Source organism: Lissotriton vulgaris, chromosome 9, assembly GCF_964263255.1.
Source record: "Lissotriton vulgaris chromosome 9, aLisVul1.2, whole genome shotgun sequence".
Classification (NCBI taxonomy): Eukaryota; Metazoa; Chordata; class Amphibia; order Caudata; family Salamandridae; genus Lissotriton; species Lissotriton vulgaris.
In genome coordinates, this window is record NC_141697.1 from 628,040,775 (window position 1) to 628,054,956 (window position 14,182).

Genomic DNA, 14,182 nt, shown 5'->3' on the forward strand with positions numbered 1-14,182 from the left:
CCCTTGTAAACATGATATCCCCCTTAAACTTATATCCATATTGCATGTCATATTGTAACAAATGCAAACTTTCAACCATCAACTTCAATTGATTTGTTTAATGTGTGCAAATCATGTTCAAAAGGGAAATATATAATCAAGGCATGCACAGTCAAGAGGGAAAAAAATGTTGACTATGGTTAATCAAAGCCCTCCTGAGTTGCACATGTACCCAAGCTAGGACCATGAAAAAGAGAATAGAGATGATTGTTTAATGATTAGTGAAACTATTAAGCACTCTCCTCTTTTTACAGCTCTTTAATCTCTTTCCAAGTATTATGCGCCTGTTGCCTGGTCCTCATAACACGCTCTTGCGTAATATGAAGGTGGTAAAAAGATTTGTGAAAGAGTACATTAAAGAACATCAAGAAACACTGGATCCAAACAATCTCCGCAGCTTCATTGAATGCTTCCTCTTTAAAATGCACCAGGTAAGTCCCCAAAGGGGACTCCACAGAGCCTTCACCTGTTTATCTTCCATTCATGTAATTGTGTGTCCATCTGGTATAAAGTGATCTGATGTATAAAGTACAGAAAAGTTGAAGTTTACAAAAAAATAAATGTCAACAATCTCTATGTCTATCCAATACATTCAATTAAGTTTATAAACGTAGAGCGGATTTGTGCTTGCTTTCAAAATCCATTCTAATTTCTGCCAAAACCATCTTGATTGCCTCATTATTTTCTGTATTTATCCCTAGATCATCTTTTTTGTCCTTAGGGGATAACCACTCCCAGATCCAAGACAGAGCTAACAGGCACATGCATCAAGGTAGGATTTTGCGAGTGGTTAATTGCGATAATGAAGGAATCGCAATTAAGGACTCGCAAAAGCCTATGCATGTAGGAATCGCTATTAAAATAGCGATTCCTACACATTCCTTATTAGCGACTCACAAATTGTGAGTCACAAATAAAGAATGGCTTCCCATTCATTCCTATGGGCCTACAGGCCTACAGGCCCATAGGAATGAATGGGAAATTGCATGCGCAATTTGCAAGTACCAATAGGTCCTCGAAAAGGGTGCAAGGGTGTCAAAAGGACACTCTGTTACATCCCCTGAAATTGATCTGTGCACATATGTTGCGCACGCACATGACCTAAGGGCATGTGTGTGTGCGCAACATGAAACTTTGAAAAATGCACAAAAGTGCATTTTTCAAAGTTTTTGCAAATTACCATGAAGTTCAACTTTATAGTAATTTGAGCCCCCTATTAGGGAAATCACAATTTATTTTACTTTAATGCATTGCATTTAAGGAATCTCAGTTTGCGATTCCTTAAATGCAATCGCAATTCATGTAATCACAATTTAGAGATTACTTAAATTGCGATTTTTGCATTTGGGATGATGCATCCCAAATGCTAAAATACCAGTAGCAAAGGGGCTTTTGATGCATGTGCCTGTAAATACCTTCAGTGGCAAAAACTGCACCTGGTGACTGTTTGGAGATTTTTCTGTATGTTAAGAACTGACACCCATGTTAGAGAAAAGAACATAATCTCAACCAACCAGCAATATTTGCAGCTGTTGAATGATTTAGGGCCTGATTTAGAGTTTGGTGGATGTCACAAACATGCCATCTCACGAATGCAATATAGCCTATGGCACTTGCAATACAATGGATAAAATTTCAATCACCTTTTGATAAGTATCCCATCTGCCATACTCTAATTCAGACCCTTACCCTCCATGGTTATGGTGTAATTATTACACTGTGATCTAGTGTTTAGTGTTTTCTTCTTGAAAGAGAGGATAAAGGAAGAGAAGAATATGGTCAGCATTTATTCTGATGTACTGTGAGAGGTGAAAAAAGGTCACGGAGATATTGGTATTAGGAATGCACATTTTTTTATTCTTTGAGCCAGGTCTGTGGGGCCTTCCCAAAGGCATTACTTGTTCCTTTCCTTTAAAGGGTAAAAAATGTTGGTCAGCCCTCTGCTTCTCACTCAGCGTTGTGCTGCTGTTTCACTTTTCATATCGACAAAATACACTAGTCAATTGGTACATCATAAGGAAAATAAGGTAAACATTCTTAGTGAATTTGCCAGTCAGGTATCCACACAAGTGCACAACTGCATATATACTGTCAGAAAAACACTTCCATAAGACACTTGTGTGAGGACCTGTGCTAAACGTGAATTCCTTTGTGGTAGATTTTCTCAAGTTGACCTACCTTACAGGGTGCCACAAAAAAAGTTAAATTTGAAAATGTTCAAAGTTTAACAACCCTTGTATGTTAAGCCCTTTTAAGAATGTAACAGCTAAGTAACAAAAACGCAAAAACAGAACTATAGGCCACGTCTTGCAGCTCTTTTCCTATACTTACGGTGAGTTAGTACATTCTGATAACAGTATGGTGGGACTACTGGAATATGTCAAGTTGCAGTTTTGCAGAAAATGCCCCCGCTATACTGTATGGCTAGTCATCACCATACTGATTATAGCAATTTCACTTGAAAAAAGCACCCATTTGTGTATGCTTAGTGACACAGAATAGATTACATGCTCTAATCTCCTCCACTGTATTGTGTAATCTCTTCTCTTTTGTGCAAAAAAGCCAAAATAATCGACTTTCTCAATGATTGTTTGTAGTGAATATGATCCCTTGATTTACTGCTCACATTATGATGCATTGCTTTGTAAAATGAACTAGGCATGAAGGTCGTGACAGTTTTTTGCATATTCCTGGCATTGCATGGATGTGGAATGGATCTACAGGACAGGAATGCATTCTGGTAGCTACTCCAGATGCCCACCAACGGTGTATGTACAAGTAGCTACTGTGGAAATAAAGTGGTTTTATATTGCTTGTGAAACCTTTAGCTAGTCAGTGACCTTAAGATAGAGGTCTTCAAACTTTTGAAGGTTGAGCCCCCCAGCTGAATTTTTTTAAATGTCGGGCCCCCTCCACCACCTGACAGAAATTTCTGGAATCTGGTATACTACATAATCGACCGCTACCCACATATCCCGGGCCATATCCGGCAAATAATGTTCAAAACAATGAGTATTTCCTCCTTCTCCATGAATTCCCTCACTACCACTCACCAAGAATGCACCTCATCTCTATAGCACCTTTCTGGCAAACATAACATTTTTTTTATAGTGCTACTCATAGTTTCATCATACTCAGGGGCATATGTACAAGACCCTATAGACACCACACCATCACTTTTTACGACGTTGTGGTGGCGATAGGGGCATTGCCGTGTTTACAAGGCAGAGTTAAGCCACTTAACTTGGCTTAACGCTGCCTTGTAAATAAGACCCCCTTTCATGCTATGCTTAGCGGAGTGAGCTAAAGAACGGTGATGGATTAAACCCAGATCTTTTGACTGGGTGTGAGTGTTTAATTGGTTCAGATGCTCCGTCCATTACCACCCCCTTTTGTAGCGTGAAAGGGTGGGCAGTGGGTGTTTCGGTGGGCGTTCCACTACAACAGGCACTGATTTTGATGTTGCGCCCTATTTACAAGGGCAGCGTAAAAGTGAGGCAGCGTTAAAATTAAGAACAGGGAGAACCTGGTCTTAAGCTGACGAAACTAGGAGAAATGCATTATTTCTCCTCATTTTTGCTTCATCCATGTGTGCTGCATTGTGCAGCACACATGGATATAGCAAAATGCCTTGAATTTGTAATGTTTAAAAAAATCCATTTTGTGATTTCTGTGTGTGCTGCATTAAGCAGCACACATGGAAGTGGGACAAATGGCATTTAAAGAAGGTTTATGTACAGGAAGGTCCCCCTCCTGTACATAAACAATCTTTTCCCTGCAATCAGACACCCTTGCACTATGGTGCAATGGTGTCTGGGTTGGCGCTACACTGCCGGTGTAATTTAAAAAGCAACATTGTCGCCTTTCTGGGAAGAGCTGTCCCTCCCTGAAATGATTCAGCTGCAGTGGGAGGCAGGAAGCCTTCCCTGCTAAAACTGAAAGCAAGTAACAGACATTCATTTCATCTGCAGTGTGAGTCAAGGAGTCTTCTCGGCTATGAAATCGTTGCTTTCAGTTTTAGCAAAGGGGGCTCCTTGCCTCCCACTGCAGCTAAAGCATTTCAGCTGTAGGAATTAACCAGGATAGCCCCCCCCCTTAACCCCGTGTGTGTGGCAGCCTGGATGAGAAGGCTTCCCCTGCGCCAAGTATTTTACAGGTCTTAAACAGACCTTTTTCTTGTTAATGAGGCTTTAATGGTTTTCACCCCTTCTTAGGGCCCCTGCAGCTCCACTCTGCCGTTTGTTCATAGAATCAGTACAAAGGTGAGATTTTAGGCTGGAGTGCGCGCCTCCCCTGAGACGGTGTCGGGCCCCCCCAGGGGGGCACGCCCCACAGATTGAAGAACTCTGCCTTAAGACAACAGCCCTTAGCACATTGGAAAAAAGTTAAACTAAAAAGTCCCTGAATACAAAACATTTTGGCTGAAAAACTCACAGTGTCTCATTTTAACTGTATGGATTAAGACCACTTGGCATCACCGACTTCTTAACCATCGTGTTCACCCTGAATTGATACCTAGATCCCTTCAATTGTCATCTGTTCTTTTTCAGTGGTACTTTACTTTTTCTATGAGCTTGTTACAGTGATTCTGTTTGGGAACAGAACTATGCCTGGGTTCACAGAACATCAGTAAGTAGGGACTGAGTCTCCATACTACATCAGTACCTATGGGCCCGAATCCAGATTAGCTCAAAAGTACCTTACCACTCCTCTTAATCTTTCGGGGTAACAGGTAAATTGGCACTCCAGAACATAACACTCTAGTCCTCTTAGGGAACGGTGGTAACAGGTCATCAAATTTCATTCTCTGACTCATGCATGTTCATAATAAATAGAAATGAGGCACAGAACTGTTTAAAATATTTATTGAAGCTATTGTGCTCTATTATGAATTACCTGTGCTGCAACTAGAAAACATATAAAACTTAGTAATTTAATTAGCATCACTAATAAAGTATACACAATGAAAAGCCCTATCATGCAAGGTCATATTGATAGGCAAGATGGCGGCTTGTGGATAAACCAGCGTTATGGCTTCGTGCTCCCAAGCTTCAAAGTCCTCCGAAGCTGTGATTATGTTGATGGACGTCATCCCTGGCCTTCTGCTTGTTCTCTTACCTCGTCTGTGGGGGTCCTGATGGTTTCTCAACGACGTCTGGTCTCTGCTTCGGCTGCTGGCTTCAAGGTCAAGAGCCGGCTGCTGATGATGTGCTGACTGGTTCTCGCTGAAATTCCTGATGCCCTTATTGGATGCCAGCATGAGGCCGCTGCTAGTTCAAATGAGGCAGACAGAGATCCTTTGTGCAGCAGCTGTGTGAGAAGAGGATGGTCAGCGGCTCTCTGGTTGTGCTCCGAATCAGTCATTGGGGCAAAGGATGGCATGTTCCTGCGGCAGTAGCTACTTAGTTGCTGACTGTTTGCTACAGGTACCGCCTCTCTTGCTGGGCTGCCCCTTTGCAGGATACACTGTTGCAGGCTGGATGCTTCACTCTATGCTTACTGACGATTGAGGTGCCTCAGAGGAGGAAGGCATTTGAGTGTACAGTGCGATGGGCAGCAATTTTAAGCAGGATGCCGGGGAAGAGTGCTCCTAAAAAGGGGGGTGATGGGGAGCAGATCCCCTCATGCTTTTCAGGCTTTACCGTAGTTGGAGAGGAAGCGTTTGTTGCCTGGTAAGGGGGAATGATAGCACCAGTTCTCGCAGTGGTTTAATGGGGGAGAAAGTTGTCTCCTGCCTCCACTCCTACCCCTCTAAAGTACAAGATGGTGTTGAGGATTCCGATCAGAAAGATCACCCTAGATATATCCCTGATTGAAAAGGCACCTGGAGTCACTGTTGCATCAACTGGACCAGGAAAGGACAGCCTGGTACCTTATCCCCTGCAAACAGTGGATGCATTTTTGATAGTGGGTTCACCCTCCCTGTTGCAACTATTGTGCTGGCCAGAATGAGGAGCAGGCGATTTTTTCGGGCACTGGGAAGCTGATCCCACCGATTCTCATCTTACCTCCTCAACTGGTTCTGGTCCCAATTTCCGTGCCTCCTGCAGCTGAGCCTTCAGTGCTCAGATTCTGTGCCCTGGTTGCTTGGAGCCTGCTGCTACTGGAGGGGATGGCCCTGAGGCCTTCTTTTCATTTTCAGATCTCTATGACATTGATGTGGATGATGGCCTCGAGCAAGCAAACCCTACAGTATTGGCTTCTAATGTCTGGAATGAGCTTGCCACGATTATATCTGGGCACTCAGTTCCTTCTACTTTGGCAGCTCAATCGGGGGGTAGGGGTGATGGCCCATTTGCAGCTTCAGCTGAGGGTCTGGTGTCTGCAGTCTTTGATCAAGGCCTAGTTGATCCGGTTGTGTCACTGGTGGTGGAAGAGGAGCTATTATGGAATGAACTGATGCCCATGAATCGCTCTCCCTTCGGAGGGGTAATACTTGGTTGCACCAGTTGGCTCTAACAATCCGATGGTCCTTGGACCAGCTCCAGTTCTCCACTTAATGCTTCAACACAGGATTCTCCTACGTTAGGGGCCATGTATCCTCTCCTTCTGCAGCATTGAGAGGATTATTATGGCAAGGAATGAATGGCACTGAAGGCTGCCCACCTGAAGACCAAGTTGATCTCTGTAAATATAAAAAAAATATGGATATAATTCAGTTATGGCTGGGGGTCATGTAAGCATCCCAGGTTACTCTCTAAAAAGCATTTGAATTAAATTGCCTGGAGGTGGCTCAGCAGGAACAACAGATTACGACCCTGTCTTCTAGGGTTGAGGACATGTAAAAGCGGTCACACCAGAAAACTGCAGGTTCTGGGGATCCTAGAAGGACCTGATGGAGATGAGCCCCGGAGCTTTGTAGTAAACCATACTGGTACCCCCGGGCAGTACTGACGTACATTGCGAACTTCATACTTCAATTCAAGGAATGTCCCTGTCTCTCCTGTTGTTTTTTTTTAACTTCATACTTCGGCAGGAGATTTTCCAGGGAGCGACTCCTAAACTGCTGGCTAAGGCATGTGGCATCAATGTCTCTATCTTCTCAGACAATTGCCATTAAACAGTTGTGTGGCAGTGGCAAAAGCAAGAGTTCATTACGGCACTCCAGAAGCTGGGACCTCGGTTTCTCTTATGAAGTCTGCAACTCTACTGATTCGTAAAGATGGCCAGACTTTGTATTGCTATGATGGTCATAAAATACAAGAACTGCTGACTAAGTGGCAAGTGGGGGTCGGGTGATGACCTTACTTTTTTCAGTCTTGAATTTGGTTTATCTTTGGCTTGATGGGGATTTGTTTGCTGATAAATTCGCTAATGCACCTGGTCTTTAATAAGGCTGGAGCATGGCTTTAGCATTGGATATTCTTTGCCTTTGGCGGTAATGGTTAGGGGGGTTCTTTTGCTCTTGGTGGGAGTTTTGGTTGGATGAAGGATTTAGGTATTTTGTTGCTCTTCTAGGGTTGGTTTTATCTTGGGGCTATGCTTGTATGGTCTCCTCCTTTCTTGTTTTGGCTTTAGCCCTGGAGTCTTGGTTGCTAATTGGGGTTGGGGCGTTCTCTGTTCTTTTCTGTTTCTTTTTGTTTTCTGCTTTCAGTCTTGGATGGGACTCTTGGTTGCTGGGGGGGGGCGGTACTGGTGCCTTTTCAGCAGCTGGCTTGGTTTGCACCTAGGCTTGGCCCCAGATATGTGGGGCATGGCATGGACGGGGTGGACCAGCTCGCCTACATTGTAGGCAGGGGTAGGGTTAAGGGTGGGAGTGGTTTAGGGGATGTTGTGTTTATTTTTCAGAGCATTTGGGGTATGATTTTTGACAAATTGACCAGGAACAAGGTCAATTACTTTGCAAGTTAAATTGTTAACATGAATTGGCAAAGGATTCTCAGAGCTGGAATGCCCTACTGTGTTGTGGGGAGGGGAAACCTATGGCTAATGTGGGATCATGGTAACAGCTAGCAAGTGCGGAGGCCCTGGGCAGCAGTTGCATATCTTATCATGGCACATCAACAGGGTCAAGTCATTATAAAACCAAAAAACTTGTACAGTAGTAATTGAACAATCTGCAGCCACAAATGTCATGTCTTCAAGACACCCATCTGTCTCAGACAGAAAGCCCAGTATTAGAGGAACTGGAATGTAAGGTCTTATCCCTCTCTTGTTATACCTCTTCCCTGAGGGGGGTGCTCTAATGGTACAGGATAGTCAGTCGGAGGTTTTGCATCAAATATCAGATTTGGGGGGACGCTGGTTCATGGCAACTATTCAGAATGACAGGCATTGCATTACTATTTGCATTCTTTAGGTAGGTAACACAACTGACTCAAGGGTCTTTGATTTTCTTTTATCTGAGCTGCTTCTCTGGGCCCTATCCTAAATATTGTGAGGTGATTTTAACATCACACTGTGTCCTAAGACTGATTCATATCCCAGTTTGCATCCTCTGATCAGCTTTCTGATGACCTTGTCCGCCAGGTGAAGCACCCGCTGCAGGCGGCAGTATTACAGCTAAAATCCTCATACTCTCAGGTTAATCTCTGGTGTTTTTAGCATCCTAGTGATCTAAGTTTCACGTTTTATTCTGCTCCTCATAAGACCATGTCAAGATTGAATATGTTTTTGGTTAGCAACACACTGGCTTCTTCCTCTAGGATTAATCATACCTCAAAGCGTCCTTTCAGACCATAACGTGTTGTCTCTGTTTGTACAACTTAGAATGCCTACTCAGGTATCTGGCTCCCGCAGCTGGTCATTTGCACGCAGGTTAATCCTGGAAGAGGGCTATGTTAGCTCATTGAATTCCTTTATAAGGGAGTTTTTAAGATGTAATTTAAGGATGGCACCACTGTAGTGTGGGATTGCATAAAAGTGTTTTATCAAGATCAGACTCTGAAATTTGCTTCTCATCAATGAAGGAATGCATTGAGGGAGGAAAGGGGATCCAACACTCTTTGGGGTCCAATGAATATTAGCTAGAAAATAGTGACAGGGTGAGGGACGTTCTTCTGACAGGCAGCTTCTAAAGGAGTCTGCAGTTCCTAAAGCTTTTCTTAGGAAAATATTCTGGGAGAGTGCGGTGAAAAGTAGTAGGGTGCAATAGTTGTCATATTTTGAGAACAATGAGGAAATGTGGCAGATTCTATAATTTTGGGTAAAAAATAGATCTAGCTCTAATAATATTCAGCAAATTAGGGATGAGGATGGCCTGTTAGTTGCATTTACCATTTTAGTATGTGCGGTCCATTGTTGGTTTTACCAGGAGCTCTATAGGGAGTATTGTCTCTCCTCCACTAAGAATATATCTTGTTTTATCCAGCAGTATTTGGACTGCTGAGCGCCTTCTGCTCAAAGGTCTAAGTTGGAGGCTCCCAACAGTTGAAGTCAAAGTGGCGATCAGTTCCCTGGCTAGTCGAAAGGCATCAGGTCCTGATCAGATACAATCTGAATATTACGTCTGCTTTGCACTAATTTTGTCCCCTGTGTTAAGGATTCTTTTTAACATATTTGATCTTTCCGATAACATTCCCGAGTCCCGCAGAGAGACTAATATTGCTGTCTTTCCAAAGAAGGGGAAGGATCTCACTCTTTGCGGGTTCTACCTGTCAGGGGTGAAGGCTCCCAGCTCAAGCTTAGACCAATTTCAGGCCAAACTAGACTTTTGCCCACCTTACCTCGCTATAGCAATCTGAGAAGAGTTGTTTTGCTGACCTTGGTCAGCATTGTTCTCCGATTTTTATTGGGAGATCGGTTGCGGAATTCCAAGATGGCCGCCACCCGATCTCAAGTCAGGTCAGCAGTCTAGTTTATTTATTCACGAGCGATAGCAGCTGTTGAGGCAATCGCTCGCGAAACTATCTGCGCACTTCAACAGAATTTCTGAGGAGGCAACAGCGTGTTCCTGAGGGCTGTTGTCATTCGTAGGAGGAATCGAATTTCTGAAACTTCACAGAGAGAGCTAGAATTAAGCAGCTAAGTGGCAGATATTTCCTTGATTCAGAGTTGAATATTTGAGTTTTTGAACGCCGAATTAAGGGACTTATTATGATTGCGGTTTTCCCGCATCCTCCGGGCCGGCGGAAGCCACCGCCAGCCCGGAGGATGCGGGAAAACCGCTGCGGAGCCTCCACAGACCCACCGCCAAATTAGGATGGCTGGTGGGTCTGGTGTTCCGTCCGCAGCTTTTCCGCTGCAGTCGCCTTCTGACCGCGGCGGAAAAGCTCTAACATGTCTGGCGGTGTCTATCAGACACCGCCAGGCATATTAGGATGTCTGCACTTCTATGCTTTTCCACGGCGGCTTTTACGCCGTGGAAAAGCATACCGACCTTCACTTCGGGGGCCCATTGCGGGCCCCCTGGGTGAAGGGGTGGTGGGGGGTGCACATGGGGGGTACCTATGGTACCCCCCTGCATTTGCGTGAACAAAGCAGCAGGCACCGCGCGGTGCCTGCCGCTTTGTGCACGCAAATGCCGTGCATGCATTTTTAACATTGCGGCGGGTGCAGCTTGAAGCTGCACCCACCGCAATGTTAAAGATAGAGGATGTGACCGCCACCCTGGCGGTCACATCCTAATCTGCACAGAGAGAACGCCGCAGCCCATGTGGACGTTCCCTCCTACTCAGGGGTCGCGGACGGACTCAAGTCCGTCCGCGATCCTAATGAGCCCCTAAGTGAGTAAACTTAGAACTGAAAGGCAATTTATTTCAGCAACACCTAAACTCTCGAAGTCTGTAAGGAGAGTTAGAGTGTATTAGAGACTGAAGCAAGACAGAGTTCAAGCAAGAAACAAACTGAAATATTGAAGAGAAAGAAAACAATAGTTCAGCAAAAATTTCACGTGAGAGACTGTAATTATTTACAAGGTCGAATATACAGAAGGAACAGTAAAGACAGCAAGGTAGCAAGAGAGAAGAAAGTAAGAGAAGTAGATATAATTATATATATATAATTGTACTTACCAACACGTGTTCAAGTCTTCTTGCTGTAAAAGAAAGAAAGAAGATTTAATTCCAACTTTAACAATAAAGACAAGTACTATTCTCTCTGAAATTAATTCAACATTAAGGACAGGTGTAGCAAGGTAACTAGAGTTCTTAGAAAGGTAGGGAGCGGTTCTAGACAAGGTTTACATGTTGTTTCATTTTACAGAACCTACAAGTCAGCAAGCCACCTATCCACGAAAGAAAAGAGTAAGGTCCACAAGATACATATCCTTATTTACAAGAGAGCAGCAATAGCACGGTGAAAGACAGGTACAATAGATAACAGTAATTTGATAGAGTAGATAAGGTATTGTTACTGTGAATGCATGATTGTTTTGTTCCAGGGTTCAACACGAGAAGGTAGCATCCAGTCCGAAGAACGAGAAGCTGTGCTGTCTCTCTTTCTCACTCCAACTCCCCTTTCCCCCTTTCTCCTACACGTGAGTAGATACTCACTGGTAGGGAAGTTGGGAATTGAGGAATTTACATCAGCTCCTGTGGAAGCTACAGTTTGGACAGGTTCTTGACATTCTTGACACTACCGTTCAATTTCTTTAATTAATGCGGTCTCTAAAATCTACACTCGCGTTCTTGCTAATCACTTGTCAGCAATTATCCCACATTTGGTGGACGCAAACCAACATGGGCCAGGATACAATGTCACATGCTAACCTGGCTATCACAGCTTTTGAGTTGGCCTCTGAGGCTTAGAGCTTGGTCCGTATGATTTGTCTGGATGTTAAAAATGCCTTCAATTGGATCTCTTGGTCCTTCCTCTTAGAGGTAATGGAGTCCGCTGGTGTGGGTTCCATATTCAAATCTTGGGGTTGGCATACTTATCTGGACCTTAAATCAAGGGTACAGAGTGCAGGTCTTCCATCTGACCCGATTTATTTTCTTCATAATACCCGGCAGGGCTGCCCAATATCCCTGCAGTTGTTTGCACTCTACATCAAGCCTTTCTCTAAATCCCTCAAATGAAGCGAGGGTATACAATCGCATTTGCAGATGACATTGTGATTTTGACATCCGCTTTAATTGGGGGATTAAAAGCTGTTGTAGCTTTAGCCGAATCATTTGGGAAGGATCTGGCTACAAGCTGAACTCTGATAAAACTCAGAAGCTATTTATTGTGGCGTTGTCAGCTCAGGGTCAGAGGTGGGTGCAGCATTTGGTTTACCTAGGAGACATCTTAACAATTAATATGCCTGATATTTTGAAGCATAACTATGGGAAGCTGTATCAGTGTTCAGTAGAGGTCTTCCTCAAGTGGAATCATCTACATTTGGGGATTATAGTCCGCTGTAATTTTATAAAGATGATTATCCTCCTCTGATAGATTTATTTCTTCAGCTGTATTCCACTGTTTCTGCCAGCAACTTTCTTTGCCAAAGCGGAGGCATTATGGCAGAAGCTCATCTGGGCCTACCATAAACCAGTATTCAGACAAAATATTGAAATAAAAATATCGCCATACCAAAATATCATGTCCAAAATATTGTAATATGGATATATCATCAGCAAGAATATCTCTGTCAAGGATATCAATTTTGAGGTAAATAATACTGATTTTTAAAATTTTTAAGTCATTAATATCAATAGCAAAAACATAGTTGTTTAAAATAAAGTTTTTTATTTATTGCTATGTATTTTAGTGTATATTTTAAATGAAAATATTTTTTAATAAATTTGTGAAAATGTAATTTATTTACATTTTGTGATTTTTTGTGCTGTAGCGGGCTGTGAAATGATAGGGCTATAGGGCTATAGGGTGGGAAGTAATATAGGGCCTCATTATGATGCTGGTCAGACTTTCGTCCGACCGCCATCCTTTTGTACATGGGACCGCCCGACTGATTGTCGGCGGTCCTGCCATAGGCATTTGGATGGGACCGCCACCACGGTGGTCACAATGTCTATATTTTGTATTGCAGCATGTGCTGTGGGTTGCAGCACAGGTCGCAGTACAAAAAAAGACATTACACATATCCCTGCACTATGTGGTAGGCACCATGCAGTGTCTGCAACATGGTGCAGGGATATGTAGGGGGGCACTATACTTTTTCCCCAAAACTCAAAGCTGAGGGATAGGGAGAAGGGGGGTCTGCTACAGGCCACCAATGCCCCTTTCTGCCTGCCTTTTCATGGCAGGTAAACCGCCATGAAACGGTTGGTGGGGAGGGACATCATAATCCCTACAGCAGTGACTGGCAGGCTCCGTCACCATTGTAGGGATTGAAGTTCCCTCCTATGGTCCGACGGGCCCAAGGATCCTTGGTGACCGACACCCATTCGCCCCCCATACTAATGTGGCGGCGGGAGTCTTCATTACGATGGCGGTGAGATTGCCATCGAAGGGCTGTCAGTAGCAATCCCACTGTCATCCTATTCAGGCCCTTAATTATAATACATTAATGCTTATTTTTGATATAATATCATTTATTTTATTGATTTTTAATTATGTTTAATAGTGCTATTAATTGTTTTTATGTACATTTTATGTAGAGGTTGTGGGGTTTATGGGGTAAAGGGTGGAAAGTAATTTGTTTTCAGTTAGTTAATAATTAGTTGTTAAATATTTTTTGATTATGTTGCAGGTTTGGGCCCAAATTAATGTGATTTTCCATACGTGTATTCCCTTTTCTAACACACATATCTTTCTAGGGAGCCTCTCTCCCTGTTGGGAGGAGACTGAGTTACATGTTCGTATTGGCGATTTGCTCCTGGCTGTTGCATTCCAACAGATTACTATCAATTGGAAGACCTCCTCTGACATTTCTTTTAAAGCATAGTGGTATAACATTTGCCATAACCACAGACTTGATACTGCTTTTGTTTTTCCTGCCCAATTGGCAACCAAGCGTGCAGGCCTATGGCTCCCTGTTACAATGTATTTGGATAATTGTGTAAACCGTTCTTTTTGTCTACGGCCTGCTCAGCAGGAGGTTCCTAAACCCCCCTGATACCCTTTTCACTTCCTGTATTTTTCTGCATTATTATCTGCTCTGTCCTTATTTGCTCCTGTTTTTGATGCATAATTATAGTACTTCTTAATTTTTATTCTTATTGCCCATGATACACTTTCTTTCTTTGTTCCCCATCCCCCCCTCTCCTTCATTTCTCTTGCTTTATTATGTATTGTTACCTTATTACATGATTAATAAAAA

The 14,182-nt window shown here is 43.3% G+C and overlaps 1 protein-coding gene across 2 annotated transcripts in view; it reads left to right on the plus strand.

Annotated features, from left to right (window-relative positions):
• LOC147691989 (cytochrome P450 2G1-like) overlaps nucleotides 1–14,182 on the plus strand; it is an 833,534-nt gene that overhangs the window by 527,135 nt on the left and 292,217 nt on the right. Inside the window, exon 5 of one of the 2 annotated variants that reach the window (XM_086938275.1) lies at nucleotides 294–470. The exons of the other annotated variant lie outside the window; for it this stretch is intronic. Coding sequence (XP_086794401.1) covers nucleotides 294–470 — 177 coding nt within the window. The remainder of the gene's footprint in view (nucleotides 1–293; nucleotides 471–14,182) is intronic. 2 annotated transcript variants of the gene reach the window in all.